This window comes from Mastigoproctus giganteus, chromosome 3 (assembly GCF_048544385.1).
Source record: "Mastigoproctus giganteus isolate SK-2022 chromosome 3, ASM4854438v1, whole genome shotgun sequence".
NCBI classification, from domain to species: Eukaryota; Metazoa; Arthropoda; class Arachnida; order Uropygi; family Thelyphonidae; genus Mastigoproctus; species Mastigoproctus giganteus.
In genome coordinates, this window is record NC_143577.1 from 74,767,476 (window position 1) to 74,795,171 (window position 27,696).

A 27,696-nucleotide genomic window follows, 5' to 3' on the forward strand; every position below is an offset into this window, starting at 1 on the left:
GAAACTTTTCAAATTGTGACTGATTGTTTTTGTTATGATAATTGCGCAGTTGTGTTTAGGTTAACAGGTATGAGATGATGTAGCATTAGCATCAGTAGATGCATATGATGCAAGAAAGCAAGCTTATGCAGCATCAGATTAAAAAAAAAAAAAAAAAACACTCCCAATTCAACCCCTCCGTTCGTTGGAAATACCTATTCAGCTGAGCCTTAAATTTATTTAGGCTATCAACTTCCACAACAAGGGATGGAAGTCTATTCCACCAACCAACTACCCGCTGGCTAAAGGCAAATTGTTTTCTGAGCAAGAGGAAGAATTCCATCAGCATTGAGCATGCTCAAACCACTCAAGGCTTTATACACTCTATCAGATCACCTCGCCGGTGCCTAGTCTCCAGACACTGTAATTTGCAACAAAACTTAAGCCTTTCTTCATAGGAGCAACCCTTTGTTCCGTTCACTAATCTTGTTGCCCTTCTTGTTTCAGCAGCTCTACATTCTTCTTGAAATGAGGCCTCCAGACCTGTATACAGTACTCAAGGTGTGGCCTGACCATTGCCTTATACAACGGAATAATCACCTCCTTATCCCTGCTAGAAAAATTCCTGTTTATCATTGACAAGACACCATGAGCTACTTTTGCAGCCCGTCTGCACTGCTCAGAGAACTTCATATCTGCCTGCACAATTACCCCCAGGTCCTTTTCATTCTCTACCAATGTCAGTGTAGTACCACAGAGTTGATACGTTGCTCTGGGGTTGCTGTTTCCCATATGTAGAACTTTACATTTGTCAATGTTAAACTTCATTTACCACCTCTCAGCCCATCTGCTCAACCTTTCCAGATCCTGTTGCAGCAGCATAGCATCCGTAGTGTCCTTAAAAATCTGGCCAACACTTGTATCGTCTGCAAACTTGGACATTAAGCTTGATATACCATCATCAATATTATTTATAAATACAGAAAACAATAATGGACCCAACACTGAACCCTGAGGGACTCCACTAATAACATTAGTCCACGATGAGCAGTGTCCATTGATTACCACTCTCTGTCTTCTCCCCCTCAACTACCCCTTTTATCCATAGCAGCAATTTGCCTCCAATGCCACACTGCTCCAATTTGTGCATCAGTTTTCCATGTGCAACAGTATCAAAAGCCTTTCTAAGATCCAAGTATATAATATCAAAATTATTCCCTGCATCCAGTTCCTTTGTGACTGCATCATAGTATCCAATCAAATTGGTCAGGCAAGACTTCCCCTTAACAAAACCATGCTGTGTCTGAGCTATAACTGAAGTCTTGTCTAGATGATCCTGCAGTGCTTCTTTAACCAGTGCCTCCATTAATTTTCCTGGAACAGAAGTAAACTCACAGGTCTATAATTACTTGTGTCAGCCTTTGATCCTCCTTCATGAATTGGGGTCACATTTGCACATCTCCAGTCTATGGGTACCTTCCCTGAGTCCAAGGAAGCTCTCAAAATTATGGCTAAGGGTTTGCTTACTTCCTTTGCTGCCTCCTCTAATATAACTGGTTATATTAGAGGAGGCAGATCCCATCCACACCAGGTGCCTTTCTTGTGTTTATCTTCAACAATTTCTCCTCCACTTTACTCTCAGTTATTACAAGATTATCTAGCTTACTGCCAGAGTTGAATACACCTCTGGCATTCCCATCACTGAATAACTCCTCATGCGTGAATGTCGATGCAAAATATTCATTTAGCTTGTTAGCTACCTGAGCAGGATCATCAACAGTTGAACCATCAATATCATGTGGGCCAATCTGATTCATCCCCTTCCCTCTAGAGTTTACATAAGTAAAGAACTCTTCGCTGTTTTTCTTTGCATCCTTTGCCAAAGATTTCTCGTAATCTGCCTTCACCTGTCTAACCTCCTTTGCAACTTGGTTACAGATCAACTTATATCTATCATAATCTTCTGTGTCACGTGTTAATTTATATGTATCCCATGCATTTTTCTTCTCTGCCATATGTCTCATTAGTTCATCTGACATCCATTTAGGCCTAAACCGTGAACAATATTTCTTAGTTGGTATGTAAAGCCTAGTAGCTTCCAAGATAAGTTCTTTGAATGCTTCCCATTTTGAATTTGCTGTTGGTAACATCATGAGTTGGTCCCACTTATAGAATTTAAATACTGTCTCAGACCATCGTAGTCGCCTTTACGAAAGCAATAACCCTTCCCTTTACCAATGATGGTAGTTACCTCTTTGAGTAAATCCCACTTCAGCACACTGTGATCACTGCCACCTAGTGATTCCTTTATCTGCAGATCCTTAATGCATGAAGAATCACTACTGATAATCAAATCAAGAGTATTACTCCCTCTAGTTGCCTCCCGAACATGCTGATGTAGAAAACAATCATCCAATAAATCCACAAAAGCCTTGCTAATGTGCGAGTGACCAACCCACAAATTCCAGTCAATATCTGGGAAATTAAAATCCCCCATTATAAGACTCTGATTTTCTGGCCCACTCTATTTCCCTGTACAGTTTCTTATTATACTCATCAGAGTAATTAGGCCTATAGCACATTCCTACTCTCAATTTTTATCTCCCAATGCTTATGTCACACCAAACTGACTCGACACTGCACTGTTCAGCGATGTCGACTGGCTTCACTTCCTTGGATTTTATGTGTTTCTTAACTTATAGCATAACCCCTCCTTCCTTCCTATCCTGTCTATCCTTTCTGTAGACGTTGTATTGATTGTGTATATATATATATTGATATCCCAACAACATCCGCCTTTGATGCTTTGAGCAATACCTCAAATTCATCAAATTTATTTACCAAACTCCTAGTATTGGTGTACATGCAAGTATACATGCATCTGTTCCTATTCTTAGCTACCCTAACACAACCCATGTGTTTACTTGTACCGCAATGACTCCCAGTAGTCTCTGAAATATCCTGCATCTTGTTTTTCTGGCTTCGCCTGCCTAACCTCCTTTGTAACTTGGAACTTTGAAACTTTGCTCATTCCAATAGAAGCAATGCAAGAATCACTTTCACCTCTGCCAGTGGCTACTGTTAATGTATTAGTCCTTTTATCCCCCCAAAGCTAGCAGTTTTCCGACCCACCTAACACTGCCTCAATAGCATCAGCAAATAATCTTGCACCCTTTCTATTTAAGTGTATCCCATCCCTGTAGAAGCAGTCTCTCCTGTTAACAAGTACAGACCAGGTTGAAAAAAATTCTACCTCTTGAGCCTTGCACAATCTTTCCAGGGCCGAACTGATCGACAAGGCTGATCGACAACTGATCGAACTGATCATCATATACTCCCTCCTATCGTGTCTGGGCAGAATTGCAGACACTTTCAAATTGAACCCTAATTCACCGCTTTTTTCAACAGTGACCTGTACTTGTTAAGTAATTCTGCCGGTCTCCTACTCTTAATATCATTAGTGCCAACGTTTACAACTATATCACCTTTTTGTGCCCTTAAAAGATGATATCCGCTTTACAACATCATCAACCTTTGCCCCTGGTAAACATGTTTAGAAAAATCTATGAGTTAGGGCTTTAAAGGTATCTAGAATTTTGCCAAGGCATGATATGAGCTAAATCAACCATGAAGAGATTATACAAGGTTCGGTGGATAGAATTTTTATCAGAATAGCCTATGTTTATTAAGAGAAGGGGCTTTTTTTTCAGAGAGATGGGAGAAACTTCAGAGAAGGGCACAAGAATATCTGTTGATGATCAAGGCAAAGTTAAATGGTTCAGAAAACTTCTAGTTGCGAGGCACTAACAATTTAACTGATTTTACTTAAAAACTTAAAATACTTAAACCGATGATTTAGCTATGTCAAAGGAGCCAGTGGAGCTTGGCAGATTGTAGGTGAAAAATGGACATCACTGAAACTGGAAGTGAAGCCACAATATTTATGATATAAATTAGGAAGATTTTGGAAGGCTTAAACTTTTTTTGCAGATAAGTTTTCTTCTTTTAGTTAGACTATTGATAATGCATTTAGTAGATAAAGTAAAAGTGGAGGGAACATGCATGAATTAATGAAATTTTTGGATATGGTGTACACACACAGCAAAAATGAACTCATCTCCTTGACCTCAACAATGGCAATCTACTTGGACTCCCTCCAGTCACTAACTGGCAAAGTAGAGGCAACAAAATTGTACACTAGAAAGCTACTTCAGAGTTACCAATAGGTTCAGTGGACTATCTAGTGGATGGCCTACAAACACTGTTTTAGAGCTGTATTATCCTTGTAATGTAAGGAATACAGGATCCTGCCATGATTGGGCATTGTGGTAGGCCAGTGTTCTCAAAAATTCAGTGTTCTTCTCTTTTTCCCTTGTATATTAATGACCTTTTTCCACTGACCGCAAACCTTAACCACAGTACTGCCAATGATAGTAAGCTACATTTCATCTTTCAGTTTGAGAAACCTTGTGGCACACAAACAGCCTCAACTACTCCAATATACACCATAAATTCCTTATATGCATAATTCTCCAAGAAGGTGAAGAAAACTTAACTTTTTCTAAAACTCAGTCCTGTCTTATTTCTTGAAAACATGAGTTTACTGCACCTATGCTCACCTTTGATGACACTCAGATTTCTAGACAAGACCATCTTCTAAAACTGTAAAAGTACTTAGTCTAATAACTAAGTTCTTTCACAATTTAAAAGGTAACTGTGTGCTTAGAAGCTTGTCTCAAGTAAGTAAGATGACATACAAGACACATGGGAGATTTAATTTTTTAATTCTGTTTTTTCAATGTTTTATAGAACATGAGACTGGATTCCCATATTTTTGGAAATCCAGGATCAATTTTGAGTATGAACCGGTAAGTTTTCATGAGTTTACGACATAGAGACATCGTATTACTTGTCAGGGTAGTGCCAGAGGCATCCCACAAACCTACCAAATGTCACTATAAAAAAATGAACACTGCTAAGTCATTTGTGAATGGTATGTAGGGTTTGTGTTTAGTGTAGCATTGTTTTTGTGTTCTATGGCTAGTTCTTGTCCCTGCTACAAAGACGTAGGCCATTCACTCTGCTGTTACTGCTGCAAAGTATTGCTGGCTGGATTGCCTGCACTTTTGCCAAAGCAAGTGTACAAGCAAGCCCTTGAGAAAGGAAAGGAAAGGGAAGTTAATAGCAGGAAGAGTTTGGATAGAAAAGGAAGGCATATAGGAGATATTAGGAGAGACATCCCCTGGCAAATGTAGAATAAAAAAAATATATATACTAGGGAGGTAACCCTGAAGAAGGGTTCCTCCCAACTATAGGAAATCCACAAGTGGATTGTGGAAAAGACAGACAATACAAAACATAGATAGACAATGGCATTCAGAACTGCCATTGAGAAAAAGATCCCACACCAAGGAAGGAGTCACAATAATATTTCCACTCCTGGGATACCGAGGAGTCGGCAAATAAGGCTCCTGTAGTAAGGCTGCACAAAGTTCTGAAAGAACATAAGGAGACAAAAGACCTCTGGATTCCAAGCAATAGTAAAGCACACCTAGGCATCAGCAGAAGTAGAGCCATCATAAGCAAGAAAGATCTTGCCTGAGTTGGAAAACAGCCCAGACCAGCAGAAGGCAGTAGAAAATCCTACCCCAAATGGGGTTGGCAAAGATGCCTTGGGGGAAGAGGTGGTTCCGGAGTCAGTAACATACAGACTTCATGACAGCAAATAAATCCCATGATGGACAATTCATCATTAGCAGGTTACAGAGAATCTGCATTGTGCAAGGTTTTGCACTTAAATGCCACTTGGATGAGAGGCACTGGAAGAAAAATTTATTTCATCCTGGTTATTGGTCCCACTGCTACAGAAAGGCAGGAGTAGTGCTGCTAGAGTGACCAAACAGCATAAACTGGTTAGTAAAAAAAAAAAAGGGGGGGGGGGTGTGCGGAGAAAAGAAAGGTGTTTCCTTTCTGGACAGTTCTCTTATGGCAAAATCTGCTTTGTATTATTGTATTGATGTAAAGTGAAGAAACATGCTTAGAACTAAACAAGGACTATTTCTTGGAGAAACATTCTATATACAGCACAAAGAGTTGTTTGGTAGTGAGATTGTTTGATACCCAGGAGTCTTCTTTCTGGACCTTGGTTATACTTCTCTATAGTAATGGAACCTATAGAAAAGCTTTTGAAACTTTTCTTTAGAACAGTGGTGTACAATCTTTTCCCATATGGGACCCGTATTCAAAGTTAGATTTGTTTCGCGGGCCGCACAGAGTGACTCGAGTAAAAATTGCGTCACATTTTCTATATCTTGTTACTCGTAAAAGGAAGTTTCTGTTTTAATGTTACTGCTTTTTTCTTTTCAAGCTATATATTAAAAAAATGCAAATTCCCAGCACTTTTATGTGCAACAAATCTGTCAGTGATTTATTTTTTAGATTTTATTAAAATTATAAAATCATGACTTACTTTTTTTTTTTTTTTAAATACTTTACTTTTGTTTCTGTTTGAAATACTTCACTTTTGTTTAAAAAAAAACACTTTACTTTTGCTTTTAAATGCTCATTTTAGAAAATTTACAACCTGAAAAGGATCACTGCTTTTCAATATTAAGATGAATAAATAAATATAATGATAAACCTAAAATTGAAATATTCAAAAATTTTATTAAGTACAATTACACAATAACATTTAATGAGATGATTGAGACTGGATATTTTTAAATAGTTGTTCAAAATTTGGTTGCAAATTTGTGACGCCAATCTCAATACATAATGAAGATTATGTCCTGATGGTATTTCTTAATGGAGCTCCAGGTCCTGATGGTATTTCTTAATGGAGCTCCAGGTCCTGATGGTATTTCTCCACTTGTTCTTAAAATCTGCGCTCCTGAACTTACTCCTGTTCTATGCCACCTTTATTTGTTTTTATTCCAAAGGTGTTTTTCCTTCTGCTTGGAAATTTGTTCATATCCAGCCAGTACCTAAAAAAAAAAAAAAGACAAATCCCTCCCATCCAATTACTTCTACTCTTTCTAAAGTAATGGAGAAATCACTTAACCGTCAACTCTTAAACTATCTAGAAACCTTCCGTCTGATCAACGATCGTCAGTATGGATTCCATCAGTGTCGATCCACAGGTGATATTCTGGCCTATGTTACCAATTTATGGACATTTTCAATGGAAAATTTTGGTGAAACACAAGCGGTTGCTCTTGACAACTCAAAGGCTTTCGATTGTGTTTGGCAAAAAGATCTTCTAAACAAGCTTCCATCTTATGGTTTGCCAACTGTTCTTTGTAACTGGTTATCCAGTTTTCTCTCTGACCGCTCACAGAGGGTGGCTCTCCATCTTCTAACTTCACTACAAATGCTGGTGTCCCCCAAGGTTCAGTTCTTTCCCTCCATTCTTTTCTGCTTGTAAATTAATGACCTTCTTTCACTGATCGGAAATCCTATCCATAGTTTTGCTGATGATAGCACATTGAATTCCACTTTCAAGTTTGAGAAACTTGCCCTGCTCAATCAGCTTCAACTTCTCGAATATCTGCAATTAATTCCTTAAATGCTGATATTCAGGTAATTCTCCAGTGGGGCAAAGACAACTTAGTTGATTTCAATCCTTCCAAAACTCAGTCCTGCCTTATATCTCGCAAAAAGGATTCTTCTGCTCCTATGCTTATCTTTGGTGACACTCCGATTTCTAGGCAAGACGATATATCTGTTTTGGGGATTACCCTGACTTCTAGTCTCTCTTGGCACAAGCACATTACAAATATTGCTTCCTCTGCATCTAAAAAACTTGGTTTTCTCTTTCGCTCTCGGTATTACTTTTCTTTCAAACAGCTGTTCACTCTGTACAAATTGCAAATGAGCCCTACCTTGGAATATTGTTCCCACATCTGGGGCGTTGCCCCCAAAACCTCTCTCAGGCTTCTATATTCCATTCAGAAGAGGGCAGTTAGGTTAATTAATGAATCATCTCTAACAGAGTTTCTCCATTCTCTGTCTCATAGACATACTGTTTCTGCTGCATACCTTTACTACAGATACTTCCATAGACACTGTTCTGAATTTGCTTCTATAATTCCCACTCTCTCTTTCAAAACTGTCCGAACATGTGCCACCACCAACCAACATCCATTTACTGTCCAACTTCAAACTCATAGAACCAACTTTTCATCTTCCTCGTTTATTCATTCAGCTGCCGTTTTCTGGTTTTCTGAAACAACCTTCCTTCATACATATTTCCTGAAAATTACAGTGTATTGTACAGAACTTCAAGTGTAATGTCAACAAATATCTTCTTTCGTCTTCTCAACCTCCAACCCATACACGGTACTATAGGTTCTAATACCTCTCGTGTTTGGGGTTTTCATAAAAAAAAAAAAAATGCTCATCTGTTATTCTGTTTCTTTTTAAATATTTATTTGAAATTACGAGTGAAAAAAATTTTCTTGCAAACATATGTTCGGATTTCCTGGCATTTTCTTTTATTAGTGGAAAATCTTCAGATGGGAAAGCCTTGCAGAATTCAAATAGTTTATTTTTGCAGTGTATATACTTATTTTTGGATCATATTTTGGCTTGAAGATCAATAATTTCAAGTTGCAATCTATGATTGAAGTTTTTAGCCATAGAAGTGAATGGGTTCTCAAACAAAATCTTATGTTTTTTCATGGGATTTGATATCAGAAAATTGACTTTCAAACTTGTCAAAAAGTAATTGTAATGAAAGGCAACGATTCTTTGGAAATGTGTTTCTCCTTTAGCTTAGCACAACATTCAAAGTGAACTAAATTGTCTTGCTCAACTGGGATTTAAATAATAACAACTTATTCTAAAATGATTTGATGTCACCAAACAAATCAGACCAATTTTCCTTTCCCTTGTAGTTTTAAATTAAGAGCATTTAAATAACTAGAAATGTATGTATGAATTGCAAGATCAAACAACCACTTCATATTTGATAGTTGTTTTGGTTTCCCTTTTTCTGCATTGAAACATTCGGTGATGTTTCAACACAGAAAAAAAAAAGGGCCTCAAAACAGAAAAACCAAGTGCAAACTACTCTGGTTAAAAAGGACATTGTTTTATTAGGAGACTCCATTGTCAGGGAAATGGGGAATATTTTTTGTAATAAGGACAGGTGGAGTAGAACCAGGGTATGTCTGCCGGGAGCAACTATTAATGATGTCACCAACAGATTGTCAGATTTTAAGGGGGGTAAAGAGAATATTATTATTCATGTGGGGACAAATGACATTAAACGTACACGATCTGACGATTTGTTGGAAAAATACAGGACCATGCTGAGGAAATGCCGCGAGCTAGGCGACAATGTCTATGTGTCTGCAATTCTGCCCAGACACGATAGGAGGGATTATATGTTAAAAGCCTTGTGGATTTACTCAAGGACTCTGCAAGGCTTTAGTGGGAAATTTCTATCAGCATGGCCCACACTTGTAGGTAGAAGGAATTTGTTTTGTAGAGATGGGATACGCTTAAACAAAGGTGGTGCAAAAGTTTTTGCCAGTATTATTGAGAATACCTTAAAGGTTCAGGGAAACTGCTAGTTAGGAGGGATGTGGGTAATACTGACATGCGTTTATCTGATAATATTGGTCAAAGTACCTCTTGCACATACATCAAGAGTTCTTATCTGTTACCCCAATTGGACATATCTAGATGTTCTGGGGGCAGAAACGTTTCAAGTGAGCGGGTAGCTAATGCCAGGGAAGAGAGCCTAAAGTTGTGTTAGGGTTTTTAAATATACAAGAACAGTAAGTCTTAATTGTTTATATAGTAATGTTAGAAGTGTCGTCAATAAAATGAGCGAATTCGAACTGCTGGTTAAAACAAGTAACACGGACATAATAGGGCTTGCGGAGACGTGGTGCCACCTGGAAATTGGGGATGATGAGTTTCAGTACTGCTTGTATAATGTATTTAGGAAGGATAGGGTAGATAGAAGAGGTGGTGGGGTAATGCTTCTTATCAGAAGCAGCCTGAGTGCAACGATAGCTTTCCCGGATTCAGACGTTTCACATGATAGTATAGAATCTGTATGGTGTGAGATAGTTGGAAACAAAGGTATAATGCGAGTAGGAGTAATCTACAGACCAGGTGATTGTGAAGATTATGACGAAAGCCTCTACATGCAAATGGAATGGGCAAGTAAGTGTCAATGTCTTATTATGGGTGATTTCAATTTGCCTCTAATCGATTGGAGTAAATGGGAAGGAAACTCGACATGGGGGACAAAATTTTTAAATCAACTAGAGACTGTTATTTGTATCAACATGTCAGGGAAAGTACTAGAGAAAAGAATACCCTAGACCTCATCATCACCCATGAATCAGATGACATAACAGGGCTAACAGTAGAGGAACCAGTAGCAGGAAGTGACCACGGAGTTCTATGGTGGATGATGATGAGAGAGGTAGCAGCAGTAAAAGGCAAAGGAATGGGTTTTAATTTCAGAAAAGGAAATTACGATGCCTTAAGGTACTACATGGCCTCTATTAACTGGGTAGATATCGCACAGAGAATGAATACATTTGAACTGTGGTATGCTTTTAAAACATTAATCACAGATGCCTTGAATGCGTATTTACCATTAAAAAAATACTCCACGAGGAGGGTTCCAAGTTGGATGAATAGTGAAGTTGCCACATTACTTGAGAGAAAAAGGTGGCATGGAAAGGTTACGGAGCAATAAAAAGTACTGAAGCCTATAACAGCTCCAAGATGACCTGCAATAGAGCCACAGAAAAGGTTCGACAGGCAAAGGCAGTTTATGAGAAATCACTAGCAAACGGAGCAAATGGGGGGGGGGGGATAAGGAATTCTTCACATATATAAATGCCAAGAAGAGCAAGACAAACCAGATCGGACCTTTACGTAAGGGAAAGGAGATAGTATTAAATACACCAGCTGCCGTTGCAGAGGAACTCAACAGTTATTTTGCATCGATATTTACAAATGAAAAACCTTTTGTGGCAATGGGAAATTGTGGGAGCCAAGTTGAAAAATATGTAATTAATGATTACTGAAATTTTGCAAGATTATTTAATGAAAAAACTTTCGAGCCTACAGGCCAGTAAGGCTCCTGGAGTTGATGGAATATACCCTATAATCTTTTTACCCAATTATCTTAAGGGAGGCGGCAAGTGAATGCATTGAACCATTGAGGTTAATTATGCGAGCATCACTAGACTCTGGGGAGATTCCCTTGGATTGAAAAAGTGCCAATGTATCTCCCATACATAAGGGTGGCTCTAAGAGTGAAGTGGGAAATTATCGACTTGTCAGTCTGACTTCAGTGATAGGGAAAATCATGGAGGCAACGATCAAGGGATCATTTGGATCGAATTGAAATTCTCAAGGATACTCAGCATGGTTTTGTAAAGGAAAAATCATGTTTAACAAATCTGGTTTGCTATTTTAAAAGGTTCACTCACGAGCTGGATTTAGGGAATAATTTCGACATTGTATATTTAGATTTCAGCAAAGCTTTTGACTCAGTCCCACATGAGCGGTTTCTTTATAAGCTGGAACAGGTTGGAATCACTGGGAAAATCCTTAGATGGATAGCAGGATGGCTTCAGGGCAGGAGGCAGAGGGTTGTGATAAATGGCTATTCCTCAGATGTAAGAAGTGAGGTTCCCCAAGGATCAGTATTAGGACCACTGTTGTTTTTAATTTTCATAAATGACATCGATGAAGGGATAGAAGGCGTGATGTCTAAATTTGCAGATGATGTTAAAATTGGTAGAGTAGTTAATGATCACTGTCAAGCTGAGCTTCTTCAAAGAGACCTAGACAGATTTCAGGAATGGTCAGAAAAATGGCAGCTATGCTTTAATCCAACAAAGTGTAAGGTATTACACCTGGGAAACAGTAATCCCAAAATAACTTATTCACTTGGTGAAGTTCAACTAAACCCAGTACTGGAGGAAAGGGGTTGTTACGATACGGTCAGACATGAAATTCTCTGAGCATTGTAAACAGGTTGCAAGGAAGGCCCGTGGTGTCTTATCGATCTATCAAACTTTTGCAAGTAGAGATAGGGACGTGATAATCCCATTATATAAGGCTATTGTTAGACCACACTTGGAATACTGTGTTCAAGTATGGAGACCACACCTAAAGAAAGACATCGAGCTTCTTGAAAGGGTGCAAAGACAGGTAATTCACCTGGTGAGATCGGAAAAGGGCGTCCTTATGAAGAAAGACTTCAAATATGTGGGTTGCAGAGTTTGGAAACTAGACACCTTAGAGGAGATTTGATTGAGGTGTTTAAGGCTCTGAGAGGCATCAGTAAAATGAATGAGGACGAAATTTTCAAGATTATAAATCCGGACAAGATTATAAATGATGATAGAACTGGTGGACATAAATTCAAGTTACAGGGGGAAATGTTTAGATTGGACTGCATGAAGTTTTACTTTAGCCAGCAAGTTATAAATTACTGGAATAAGTTGCCTACATGGGTGGTAGAGGCTGACAGTTTGGGGAGAAATTCAAAGGTCATCTGGATGGTACCTTTGGGTCAGGGAAGCGCATAGGATGATAGATTTAATTTCTTTTTCTTTTATTAATTATTATTATTATATATATATATATATATATTTTTTTTTTTTTTTTTTGTCTGGTGCAGCATAAGCCATAGGCTTTCTTGCACCATGCGGCCATTACTAATACTAACAGCCACTTTAAGGCCACACGATCTTGTAAAATTTACACTTGAAATATTTGAAATAACCACATTTATAACGTGTAGGAGATCCAATACTTTCCCATAATGAGCTTCTTGATGCACAATGCAGTGAACTCCAATCAGAGTTTCAGCTCCGATATTTATCATTTTCTTGGTTATTCTACTCATAAGCCCAATTTTTTTACCAGTCATATTTTTTGCACTGCCAGTTGTGGCTCCTACCAGGTTTTTAATATTTAATCCTAACTTTTCAATAGATTGACAAAAATTTTCAAAAAGATTTTCACCTGTAGTTGTTGGTGCATACTCTGTAGATCAGCTAAATCTTCAACTGGTACAAAATTACCATTAATTCCACATATGAAGATGAGAAGTTGGGCTGTGTCATTTACATCAGTATTGTCACCCAGTGCCACACTAAAACATTTCATTTGTTTTATGTTTTCCAAAAGTTGTTCAACCAAATTCTTTCCAATATCTTCTACTCTTCGCATAACTGTTTGTCGAGACAAATTAATGTCTTGTATCATTGTTCGTTTCTCCGGACAAATTTCTTCCACAACTTTTAACAAACAACACTTAACAAATTCACCAACACTGAACGGTTTACTTTCAAAAGCGATCAAATGTGCAACTTGATAACTGGCACGTACAGCATTTAAATTTCTTGACTGATAAGTTTTCAGTATGTTTTGTTGTTTTCTTAATTTGTTTTGTAACTTTGAGCACTTTCCTTTTCGCAGCATGCCTTTATATTGATCATAAGATTTATGATTGGAATCAGTGTCATTTTAAGTTATATTCTTTAAAAACTCACACAGTCTCCTAACACACCAAACACACTGCTTTTTCGTGGTAATCAATGAAGAAATAGTCTTCAATTCACCTTGGATCAAAAACACAACACTCCAAATCGATTTTTCCCCTTTTGGAACATTTTTAAGAATGATTTTTTTTAATTAAATACAAATTAATAATTAATTCAATGCAATGAACAAGCTATATCAAAATACATAACTGTATTTAGCGTACACATGACTGCACTGAACCACATGTACATGTTTGATATAGTCGAGCTGGATGCTTGCATGCTTGTACACGCAGTGACAATCGATGCTGTTTTAGTTCCCTTTCAGAGCAGGCCTTATAAAAATTATTCGCAGACTAAAGGTTGGACACCACTGCTTTAGAGCATAAAAAATCATAGCTACAAAGAAGCTTGCCACCCCAACTTCTAATGTGCACAATGAAAACACGGGTGCTAAGTTATTATTAAAATCAGTAGAGTAGTATTGGTAGCAAATGATGCAATAAAACAAGCTTATACAGTATCAGCCAACAAAAAAAAAAAAAAAACATGCACATTTCCAATTTCATCTGTCCATCCCCTCTAACAGTTTATTTAAAATGTTGAAGCAAAAGAACTTTTTATTCATCTACTTTTATTCTGTGTAAAGGACCTATTAGGCTTTCATGTATTATATATAATTCTCTCCTCCCACACAGAACTGCAATGTGTTAATATAATTACAAAAATGAAGAGATAAAGGAATTAAAAATGAAGTTTGTTTTAGCACTCTAAATCCTCCTATAAAATAAAATCAGGTCCTTACCAGCAGAGCAATAAGGAGTTTCCATCCACGGTTCTCGATCTGTGCAAATTTCTTCTTCCTTGTAACGACTAGATGTTATGATTATATTAGCCTTAGATGGAACTAGTGCATTCTGGCATTTCCTAATGATCTGAAGGAAGAGAATTTCAAATTATAAGCTATATTAACATTTCACAAGCTTTCCTAACAGTAGTAACAACTGTAAAGAATTTATCACAAAAGGAGTGCATCAAGAAACTCTGATCAAGATGGGACCAAAGTACTATAAATTAAAAATGTTTCTTTATATATATACACTGAGTTGGCTTTGCATTAGCCACAACAACCCCCTTAAGTAGAAATGGGTAGGAAAAGGCTCAAAGTTAGAAATGGCTGATATTGTAGTTCACGCATGTGACAATCAGTTTTTGAGCATCGGTGAGAAAGAATCGGTTGGCATACACTAGTTCAAAGAAAGTGCATCACCTAGGAATTTCACATTTCTAACCCTTTTTCGCGATGGTATGTTACATTAACGACTGGCATCACAAATAGAATTATAAACAAAAGATATTTATTAATAGTTAAGGCAAAGCTAAGTAATATTTAACAGGTGCTCTCAAAATATTCCAAAATGAGCATTTCGAACCTTTATACATTTTTGGTAAACACGACAATTAGAAAGAGTGGGATACACTTAAATAGAAAGGGTGCAAAAATATTTGTTGATGCTATCGAGGCAGTGTTAGGTGGGTTGGAAAACTGCTAGTTTGTGGGATTCATAGACTAAAAGATTAATGGTAGATGCAGGAAGAAGCAAAAGTGATTCTTGCACTGCTTCTATTGTAATGAGCAGCAGCCTAGAGAGCAAGTTGCTGGGGATTTCAAGAGCTGCCTGGAGCCATCATGGAACAAGTAAATACACGGGCTCTGTTAGAGTAACTAAGAGTAAGAACAAGTGCATATATATTTGCATTTACACTAATGCTAGAAGTATAGTAAATAAAATTGATTAATTTGAAGTACTGATCAAGACATCAAAAGCAGATATTGTTGGGATAGCAGAAACTTGGTGTCACACAGATATTAGCAATGCAGAATTGGAATTTGGGGAGTACAATGTGTATCGAAAGGACAGACAGGGTAAGAAGGGAGGAGGGGTTATGCTGTTAGTTAAGAAACAAACAAAATCTAAGGAAGTGCATCCAGTTGACATGGGTGGACAGTGCAATGTTGAATCTGTTTTGTGTGACATAACACTGGGAAAGGGAAAATGAGAGTAGGAGTATGTTATAGGCCTAATGATGCTGATGAGTACAATGAACAGTTGTGCAGAGAAATAGAATGGGCCAGTACATCAGAATGTCTTGTAATGGGGGATTTTAACTTTCCAGATATTGACTGGAAATTATGGGTTGGTCACTCGCATGCTAGCAAGACTTTTGTGGATTTAATGGAGGATGTTTTCTACAGCAACATGTTTGAGGGGCAACCAGAGGGAGTAATACTCTTGATCTGATTATCAGCAGTGATGACGCATGCATTAGGAATCCTTTGTAACCCTTAAGAGCAACAAAGGGTTGCTCTTACAAAGAAAGGCTTAAGCTTTGCAAATTACAGTGTCTAGAGACTAGGCACTGGCGAGGTGATCTGATAGAGGTGTATAAAGCCTTAAATGGTTTGAGCATGCTCAATGCCAATGGGATTCTTCCTCTTGCTCAGAATCATCACCTGAGAGGACATAAATTCAGATTGAGGAAAGACAGATGTAGGATAGATGTGTGAAAATTTGCCTTTAGCCAGCGGGTAGTTGGTTAGTGGAACAGACTTCCATCCTTGTTGTGGAAGTTGATAGCCTAAATAAATTTAAGGCTCAGCTGGACAGGTATTTCGAACGAATGGAGGGGTGAAATGAAAGTGTGTTGTTTTTTTTTTGGCTGATGCTGCATAAGTTTGCTTTCTTGCATCATATGCCTCTACTAATGCTAATGCTAATAAATTCAAGACAGAATTAGACAAACATTTGGAAAGAATGGATGGGTGAAATAGGAAGAGTTTTTTGGGTTTTTTTTTTTTTTTTTTTTTGGCTGATGCTATATAAACTTGCTTTATTGCATCATATTCCTCTACTAATGCTAATCTCAGCTGTGAAATAAAGCACTCTCTTTCATTTCATCTAGTTACTTCAGGTTCGAACCTTGTGCACTGCTACCACCAAATTACAATAAATTTATTGTTCATGAAACATGTATTGGTTTGAAATTATATACAATACATTTGATATCCAATTGGATTATATTGAAATTAGTAGTTAATTATACTAAACCTACAGAATAACCACATGCAAATTTGATTCTCTTCTCATGATAGATACCGAACAGGTTTCACAGTTTGATAAATAATAATAAGAAGTGGTGAGCTATAGTGGGCTCACATAGGCTCGTGAGAGCACATTATTTTTTTTTTGAAAATTTGTGAGCCCATTGTTGAGACAATCATTTATTTTACAAATGAAATCCTGAATGCAATTATTCAGTATCCAGAGCTGAAAGTACAGTGGGGTGTGGAGAGAGCGGGGGCCCCATCTCCAGCATTTTAACAGTGCAATTGATCAGTTATGTATTTTAAATTTGCTTCATTTTTGATTTAATTACAGTTTGACCTCTGTATAACCAATTTCTTCATTGCAATTTTTTTAAAATTCCGTCTTGGTAATTACATTTAAAATTGTTTCTGTTGAATGAAGAAAATTTCCATGTAATGAATGGATTAGGAGAGACAACTTTGTACGCATTGTTCTCACCTCTGGCCTTTAGGCAATTTAGGTAATTAGAAATGCAAATTAAGGGTAAAAGGGATTACCATTCCACAATGTTAGTGGCGTCCATAAAACCTATGCAGTCATATACCGAGAAGTCGCGCTAGTCAATGTGCTTTCCATAGCCAGTCAGAGGATTAAGAAGATTCCCAACATGGATAATATCCTCTGGTCAACCTGTGTTGTGGTTCCCCTTTACTCCAACAAACAGTCATCTGTGTTTCGGAGAAGTGAGGGATCCATGCCTTCCAGTAAATTTATCCTGTCTATGTTTACATGGTCACAGTAGCTGAATATCCATGTGATTCGGACATTTTGCACAATATTCAAAGAACTAGTGAGTGTAGTAACATAGAGAGGAGGGGGGAGATTGAGGCAGATATTATATAAACTTTAAGATGATATGTTAGCAAACTTTGAAATTTCGTCGACCCTTTCACTGTGTAGAAAATGTTCTAAAATATAATGGCATACAGGCAATAATTAAAAAAAAAAAAAACCTGTACACATATCACCAATCTCCAAAAAACCAGTGTAAATTAGGATGACTGCTACAGAACTTGATGTGGAAACTAAAGATCGGCTGTGTGTTCGGGTCACAATGGGCAGCTTGTAGCTTGCGGATGGCAATTGCAGGCTGGAGGAATTATGCCACATTGTGCAAACATTTTGAATCAGAAGTTAAATATTCCGGATTATTAAATCAACTTTTAAATCTGAAATTTCCTAACCATTTAGCACTAATGATCGACATCCTTCAGGAGCTCTCTTACCTTTCAGAAGCTTTACAGATTCACTGTGGTAAAAGCAGATAAATTAATTATTCGAACTATAAATGCTATTGCTAATTTGAAAAATTCTGAAGGAAATTATGAACCTAAAATTGAGAGTATGCTGAAGTGGAAAGAATTTGAAGGAATCAAAGTCAAAAGTGAGAAAACATTTAAAAAATTACCATGTGACAAGTTATTAAATGCATTGTTTTATCCTTAAAGGATAAGTTATTAATGTAATAGAGTGATTTTGAATTAAATAAAGAAAATAATGATACCACTGAAAGAAATTTTAAACATATGCTACCCAGAAATAATGGAATATGAAAGAATTTTCATCTCAGTTGCAAGACGGCGAAAACCGAATAAGAAATTTAAGTTTTCTGATAAAACATGAAATAAAAATTAATGATTTTAGAGATTTTGTCAAAGACAGTTTATCTTTAAAATCAAGTGAAATTCCCTTTTCAAATAAAAAATCTAGAAATATCTTTGAAACCATTGTGATTAGCAGTACTGAAGCTGAGCAAGCTTTCCACGTAATTAATAATATTGAGTGAATGAATGAATAATGTTGACAATTAAACAAGTTGCAGATTATGAAGACCATACATCTAAATGGAAAACCACTGCTTCAATTTGATCCGGATCGTTACATCAAATCATTCCTTTGTAATCATCGCTCAGCTATTGAGCAAAGCAGAAGATCGACAACAAATATTAATAAAGAAGGAAATTCTATATGGAAATTTTTAGAATAAATTTTTCTTGGATATTGGTATAATAATTTTTTTTCATGTAATCTCTGATTTTTGTGTACCTTTTTTAGAATAGTTTGTTTTTTTATGTAATATTTTTTATATTGTGGAATGCTTTGTGATAGTTTTTATGTTATTTATGATATGGGAAATATTTCATGTTATTTTTTATTCACAATATTAAAATTTCATCATGAAAAAAAATGTATCCATTATATTTCCCTAGTTGTAAAAAACAGAATAAAAAAGTTGCACGTCTGCCGAGCACTCGCGGTAGATGGTTTTATGTGAAACATCCTTTTCTTTTCTTTTAGGTTTTTTTATTTGTATATCTTGATTACGAAATAAAAGACCTTTTGTATTGTAAATATTTTATTGATCACACAAAAATTTCCATAATTTCTAGAAGATAATATACAATGGATTTATGATAACTAAAGCAAGAGACATATACTTGCGACATATCTAAATGTCTCTGAAAACAGCGTCAATTGAGGTACCAGATCTTAGTTGAAATGACAAATGAGCTAATCTGAATGAGCTCTTCACCTATCTCAAACAAACCAGACTATATGAATATTTCTAATCTCAAATCAAGCAAATTTCCAGAATCTATCCAAACACAGGAATAGGCAAATTTCGGCCTAAGTTGCCCTTGTGCCGATAAACTTCTATACCAACCAACCAACTAATTCTAGTTTTTAATAGTCGATACCCAATTACACAGTAGAATTACTGTGTAAGTGGGTATCAACAATTGAACACCTAACGATGGAATGCTAGGTGTCCCGAGCAGCTGTGCATGTGAAAATGCAAGACTAAAAAAGAAATTGTTGACAAATCTTTGTATTGTTGCAGTCATATGACAAATACTTGTAATTATACTTCCTGCAGTAGTAACTGCAGGAAGTATGATTGTGACGTCATACTATTCAAAAATTCTAAAAAGTTAGAACTTGAGATATCGTACTGGTCACAAAAAATGCATCATGCACTCTGATCATACTAGTGAGTGCTCCACACAGATTAGTGGTGTGATCGTGGGCAGCATCTCTGGCAGACACCACAGATGATGTCACTTCCATGACTGATCAGATTTACTCGGTAGGTAACCCCCCCCCAAAAGGATGTTTCACATCAAAAAGTCGGCAAAAGTGCGAGCCCATTGTTAAAATATTCACAGCTCACCACTGATAATAAGTTAATAGTAAATTCAACATTTCATGATTTAAAATTCAAAATCAATAATGTTACTTGCACTGCAAAGATTACAGTTATTAATAAAAAAAATATACAGTAAAATATGAGATAATAATGAAGACCACTACATATATGCATCAGAAAGCAGTATAAACCTGTGAAAATTGTGGACGTTATAGCTAGTCAAATTTTTGTAGGCCTTGACAATAAGTTTTGTTTGCTTTGTGAATAATGTGAGTTATAAAGGAGCAGAAGCCACAAAAGGAGATCCTAACAGTGACAATGTCAAAAACATCACAAGAGGAGATTGGGATTTTTTGGATTAACACCATATAAGTCAAACTATGAAGAATTAAATATGTAGTATCCATACTCTGAATGCGTTTAAGGCTGGTTTGTTTGTTTGGATAAAAAAAAAAAAATAATTATGCACCTCCATCCAAGATCAGATAACTTGAAAAAAAAAAAATCCTCACTTAAGTAACAGGATTCAAACAATGGCAACTGACAGTTTCTACTGTACCACAAAAGTCCCTTAGTGAGATTGATGACAGAAAGTTTACATGCGCAAGATGAATTGATACAGGCAAAGCAATATCAAAAATTCTTTGATGGCAGAAAGTAAGTGACATGAGTGACAACAGCATTAAGTGTTCTGAAAGTAAACCAGTGTATCAGAAAGTCAGCACAGAACTTATAAGCAGATGTGTGAACATGTGCTCATGAATATAACATAACAACTGTTTCTTGGTACCTTGCACCCTACAAGCAGATTTACTCGGTATATATAATATAATATATAATAATAATATATATATATATCCGATAATTCAAAATAAAAATAAAACAAAATAAAAACATAAGCCAGAAGTATGGCAAAAATGTAGAGTGAAAAATTAACATAAAAATAACGTAAAATAAAATAAACCAAACAGGAATGGGAAAGTAAAGGTAATAAGACATAAACCGTAGCCGATTGTACACTATATAATTTAGCACTTTAAATCCAATTAATAAAACCGATGTCAAATTTAAAATAATGCCAATTATAATATGATTTAGCGGTACCCCCTCGAAGGTACCAGTTCCGAAAAACGTGAAATATCACCAAAAAAGGGGTTAAAAGATCTACTAAAAGCAAAACAAAATATCAAAAATAATAGACTGACCATTATGCCCCATATCGACAGAGGACCACAAGGCCAATAATGGTCATGGAATCGCTGCATTTCAATTGCCATACAAATCATCGCAAAGGCGAAAAGATCAAAGAACCCAACCACCCATTCCTCCTCCGATCGATCCACCAAAGCAGAGGATTTGCTTGGCGATGGTCCTTATGCAGTGAGAAATAATTTATAGAACAGACAGCACTCTAGATCAGAGCTGGTTAAGCTTTATATAAGCTTAACCAGCTTATATAAAGGAAAGAAAGGAATAGATGGCGGCACAGGTGCTGCTTATTTAGCATATCAACCCACTACTACCACTGATTTATATTTAAATAATGGCTTAAAGTTTAACATAAAATAAATAAATATAAAGCTGTCATTAGAGCCAGCAAAATGCACATCCTCCACATGAAGACCAGATATATCCGATAATTCAAAATAAAACAAAATAAAAACATAAGCCAGTAGTATGGCGAAAAAGTAGAGCGAAAGATTAACATAAAAATAACGTAAAATAAAATAAACCAAACAGGAATGGGAAAGTAAAGGTAATAAGACATAAACCGTAGCCAATTGTACCCTATATAAATTAGCACTTTAAATCCAATTAATAAAACCGATATCAAATTTAAAATAATGCCAATTATAATATGATTTAGCGGTACCCCCTCGAAGGTACCAGTTCCGAAAGTACCAGTTCCCAATATGGGGCATAATGGTCAGTCTATTATTCTGATATTTTGTTTTGCTTTTTGTAGTTCTTTTAACCCCTTTTTTGGTGATATTTCACGTTTTTCGGAACTGGTACCTTCGAGGGGGGGGTACCGCTAAATCATATTATAATTGGCATTATTTTAAATTTGACATCGGTTTTATTAATTGGATTTTTTTTTTTTTTTTTTTGATTTGGTAGTTGTTGGCGCATCGGCTTCTGTGGCCATATTGCACCTCCCAAGGTTTTTGCAGTACTTTGATCCAAGCCCGAGGCGGGAATCGAACCCGTGACCTTTGGGTTGCCGGGCAGGTACTTTACCCACTCGGCTAGCCCGGTCGGCTAATTGGATTTAAAGTGCTAAATTATATAGGGTACAATCGGCTATGGTTTATGTCTTATTACCTTTACTTTCCCATTCCTGTTTGGTTTATTTTATTTTACGTTATTTTTATGTTAATTTTTCGCTCTACATTTTTGCCATACTACTGGCTTGTTTTTATTTTGTTTTATTTTGAATTATCGGATATATCTGGGCTTCATGTGGAGGATGTGCATTTTGCTGCCTCTAATGACTTTATATTTATTTATTTTCTTATTTTATTTTATGTTAAACTTTAAGCCATTATTTAAATATATATATATATATATATATATATATATATATATATATATATATATAATATTACAATAATCCTTTAAAATTTGCATCTTTCTTTCTTTAGATAGATTATTAAATATAGGCTATTTAAAGCCTATTAAATATAGCTACTGTTTAATCATATTCAAAATATAACTTATTACATTCAAGATGAAACAATGCAGGCAAAGCTATATCTAAAAATCTTTTTGCTGTCAGAAAGTGAGTGATCTGAGTGACAATTCAATTAAGTGTTCTGGGAAATAAATCAATATATCAGAAAATTCAGCACAAAATCTATCAGTGGAACCAGTTAAAATGAAAACTTATGCAGCATTTATTAAATCAGTTTTCACATTTAAAAAAGTGCCATTCAACAAAACTATTTTTAGTTAATTTAAATATACCTACTGTTTCATCATACTCAAAATATAACCTGTCACCAGTAATATAATGCTCTGGTGGAAACAGCTGCATATTTTCTGCTAATGTCACAACATAATCATAAGGGTCTATCTACAAATAGATTAAAATAAAACATTACACAATAAAAGTGGAATTATTTTAAATGAAATACATAAAAGCAGATTAAACAAAGTGTATGGTGGAAATAAGTAATGTGATACCAAACAGATTTATGTTTTTGGTTTGAAAATTTCATTGACTTCGATATATTTTGAAAAATCTCTTTAAAAAATCTTATAACCAAAGATGGCTAGATGTGAGGCAAAAGAAAACTATTCCTACTTAGATAGGTGGGCGGAGGAATAAAATTTATTTATATGAATTTTATTAAAATTACTTACTGATATTATTTTCAAAAAGATAACATCAACAGTGTTCTCTTCCTATTCTAAAAGTGTAACAAATAATAATTAATAGATGCCAGAGCTGCAATGGCTCAATATTTTCTACATTATATTTCAATTAGTTAAGAAAAGGAGGAATTACCTCTATGATGTCTTGTAGAACACTTCTGTGCTGATATTCTCCATTGTTGAATTAACTATGCAAATAATTTACATGAATTCCTCACACTCATAGACAAAATCAATGATCCAATGCACCACAGAATTGGAGGCCCGCAGACCCCAAAACCTGACCCCAAAATACATCGAATCATCAACCCAAATCTTTGAGTGAATAAATCCATGTTTTAAAAACAAGTTAAAAACAGCAGACTCTTGATTTACTGGGATCGGATTAACCGGTACACTTCAAGACTCCAAATTTAAAAAAAAAAAAAAAAAAAAAAAAACAACCAGAAATCATAAAATTCAAGTAATAACTAGAATAGGTATGAACAGATATTTTACAAGTCATAAATAAGCGACGAGAAGCGGCGTTATAAGTCATCATTGTGAGATTAGTGTACCTATTATCTTGCAACCCCCGCTGTCTTCACACCCACGCTCAAAAAGAAAAGAGACGAAATGCTTAGTTTGTTTTAGTGCGTTGCGTCAATTGTTGTGTTCCATCGCACCACAAAAAGACAAAGTTTTTTTAGTTATTTATGTCATGGATGTCGAAATTTTTTTATAGTAAATGTTTTATTTTATTTTTTTTGTTTAGAAATCGCAAAAATGAATGGCAAATGCATGAGTTGCGCTTTCAAATTAAACAAAAACTTGAAATTATTCAAAAATTTGAAAATGGTGCATTCATTAAATCTCTAAAGAACCATTATAATGTTGGTGACCATACCATACGCGACATTATAAAAATAAAGGGAAGCTATTAGATTTAAAATTGACATCACAAAAAATAAAGGGAAGCATCATATTGGACACGCGTGTAGTACGTGGTAAGTTTTTTTATCCATCGCCATATTTTTTACGTAGGTTGCTGAACATTTTTCGATACAGTAAGTCCCCGACTTACGCAACTATGGATTTACGTAAATTTGTTTTCACTCAATTTTATTTTAAATTAAAAAAATTTTTTTTTAGGATTGTAAAATTTAAAACAACAAAAAATAATAATAAGCAATCAATAACGATGATCATGGCATGCACAAACTGCAGAAGTGAGATTGGAGTAATAAGCAAAAAAAAGAGAAGATTCTTACAATTATTTATGTTTTTTTTTTTATATGACTGAAGATTTCAGTGAAGTGGACACACACTTCACCATAATAACGTAAAAACCCACAGAATTCCAGCTATTGGTATTATTGCAAATGCAATAACATCGACTTTACTACCCATTTATAATAGATTGTGCTAACAGAAATGCCCAATAAACTGGAAAGTGCAAACTGTTTTTATTGTTTTATGGTTGTGACATCCAGAAATGTGCTTTAGTAAAATGTGAGCTCGTGCAGGGTGATAATAGTGAGTTTTCGCCTTAACCCTGTGAAGTTCTTCTCAGACAATTTAATTTTGACCGTTATCACAACTAAGAGAGTGACAGCGCTACTAGTAAATCTACCAACAAAAGGAAAGCGATCGATTTGTATCAGAAAATTAAACTAATAAGAATGTATGAAAATGGTCAACCATTAAACAAGTATCGCACTGAATTCAGATTTGTCAATAATAATATAGTAGTAATATGTTATTAGTCATTCCCAAGTTACGTAAGAAGTCCTAGAACGAATCTCTTACATATGTCGGGACTTCTGTATTTTTGGATTAACTGGGAAATCGATTATCCGGGATTTGTTTTTTACCATCTATCCCGGAAAATCGAGAGTCTACTGTACTTTGAAACCAATTTAAATAATAAGTCCATTCTTTAAACACTTTAAAAACAAATGATAAAAAATTAAAATTAAAAGAATTTTGTTACTTCCCTGAGGTAGACGGGGCTTTTCAACTAGAGGCGTGATCACAGGAAAGTGTAACCACGAGTTTTGTGATGTAATTTACAGCATCGAGATTAGTTGCTGTCTTAGCACATGTGCATGAAGGACTATGAATCTGAGATGGGGTAGGGGCAACGTACATTGACTGAATTTTATGTACCATATTTCCCCATGTATAAGACGCACCTTAATTTTGGGGCCCGAAATTTGAAAAAAAATGTGTTACATAAAGTTATTGAACTCAAGTTTTATTCATCATAAAATTCATACAACTCCTCATAACTTGAATTCAGCACTGTACGAAAATCAAATCTTTTCTGAGCCATTTCTGGGCAGAACGTGGCAAAATGTAACCTAATATACCGGTAACAAGTGCGAAACAATGAGCACAAAGACAACAAGCGCGAAAAAGCGGGAAATGCAAGTAAAAAAATCTACAACCACTGTATAAGACGCACCCAGTTTTTTGACCCCAAATTTTTTTGAAAAAAGGTGCATCTTATACATGGGGAAATAAGGTAATTTAATTTCAAGTGTCTCGGCAATTAATAATTTGGTGTATGGTCATGTTGGATGCTAATATTTTTGCTTTGTTGAATAGAAAGGTGTGGCCCTCACTGATTGCATGGAATGCAAGTTCCGAAGAAGAGCGGGACACAAGGGCGGATGTTGAATGCTGCTTCATTCTCGTATTGAGTGCACAGAAAGTTGATCCCTGGTATGAAGAGTTGCAATCCTTGCAAGATACATTGTAGAATAAATCATTTATTTGGAACATGGTAGAGGATTAGACTAAGTGCTTATTAAGCGCTGCATGTAGTTTCTTTGTGGGTTTGGCTATGATTTTGAATTGTGTGTCTTTGAAAATACTATTTAGTTGTTTGTACCATTGTTCAATATACAATAAAGAAATAAAATATTTCTTTATGTTATTATTATTATTGACTAGTGTGGTATTATGTAAACTATTTTTTGCTTGTAACCTTATTTCATTTATAATAATCTAGGGGTAACCTCTATTTTGAAATCTGTTTCTTAATGTTTGTATTTCTGTGTTTAGGGCTGATTCGGATGTTAAATATTTGTAAGCATTGAGAAATTGTTTTATAATGGATCTTTTATAGCTAAAGGGTTGATAGCTGTTGTAATGTAAAAACATTCCTGTGTTGGTGGACTTTCTGTATTGACTGAAATTGAATTTGTTAAATTGAATTTTGTTCATGATCCGAGTGAGAGTGAAATTTTAAAAATGTAACAATTTCGTTTCAGTGTTTTTGGTTCCTATGTAAAGTTTAATCTTGTATGAATATTATTAAAGTTCTGTAAAATGTCCTGTACAGTCCCCAAATCTGTGATGAAAAGTAGATATCATCGAGATATCTACCATAGTAGGTGACACGTGGCAGAAAGTGTTTTAAATGTATTATTTCAAAAATGGTAAGGTATATTTTCACTAATAAACCACTCAGATTTAAACCCATGGGCAGACTGTTTCAAAACCTTTCCTTGGAAGATAATATAATTGGCTTCAATTAAAAGTTTTATCAAAACAAAAATAGCTGTAATCGGGAGTTTTGTATGGTTAATAGGTAAGGAGTTATTGCTTAACATGTCCCAGACAATGTCCAAAGTGTATTTGATGTTCACATTGGTGTATAAAGAGGTGATATCTAGTGAAAATCGATTGTCATTATCATTAAGTACTTTATCTTTAAGGTTATTAAATAATGAATTGTTGTTTTTTATGCCAAACCTTATAGTTTGCCTATATAATATGGGAAGCTAAAGCTGAGACTGAAGAATGCTTGTAAGAAACGATGGGACAAATGGGGAAACCGGTCTTATGTACGTTCTAGCTTTTAATTGTTTTAATTAGGCCATTGTAATGTAATTGTTTCTGGTATGTTGTTAAAGTCTTATTATATTGGCTAGCTAAATTGGAAAATAGGCCTGGATTGACCTCTTGGTAAGTCGAAGTATCTAATACTATGGAATTTAATTTGTTGATATAATCTTGCTTGTCTAAAACTACAACTATGTCACCTTTGTCTGCTCTTTGTATCATGATATCTTTGTTTTTTTGAAGGTCATGCAGTGCTGAGATTTCCTTTCGATTTAATTTGGTAAGGTGCATGCTTTTAGGATTATTCACTATCTGGTTAATTTGCTGAATGATTATGTCTTAACTTGCGACATGCCTGCCCAGCCCTATGTCACTAATCTCTCTACAAGCTCCCTAAACCGTGACCAAATTTCGCTTTTGTCCAAAGGTTAAAATTTACCTCCCAGCAATTTGCCTAAGAAACAACTTGTTATAGATGTCAAATTTGGACTTCGGAACGTTCTGCAGAAAGACATAATCATTCAACAGATTAAACAGATAGTGAATAATCCTAAAAGCCTGCACCTTCCCAAATTAAACAGAAAGGAAATCTCAGTGCTGCAGACCTTGAAAGATATCATGATACAAAAAGCAGATAAAATTGACATGTCTGAGTAAGAGAGGAAGAATCCCTTCAACACTG

The 27,696-nt window shown here is 35.6% G+C and overlaps 1 protein-coding gene across 3 annotated transcripts in view; it reads right to left on the reverse strand.

Moving 5' to 3' along the window:
* LOC150088086 (nardilysin-like) overlaps positions 1 to 27,696 on the reverse strand; it is a 569,173-nt gene that overhangs the window by 273,502 nt on the left and 267,975 nt on the right. For all 3 annotated transcript variants that reach the window (XM_090370567.1, XM_090370565.1, XM_090370566.1), the window contains exons 15-16: positions 22,777 to 22,881; positions 14,314 to 14,443 (exon numbers count right to left, since the gene is read on the reverse strand). In XM_090370567.1, the coding sequence (XP_090226693.1) occupies positions 14,314 to 14,443; positions 22,777 to 22,881 (235 nt within the window). The remainder of the gene's footprint in view (positions 1 to 14,313; positions 14,444 to 22,776; positions 22,882 to 27,696) is intronic.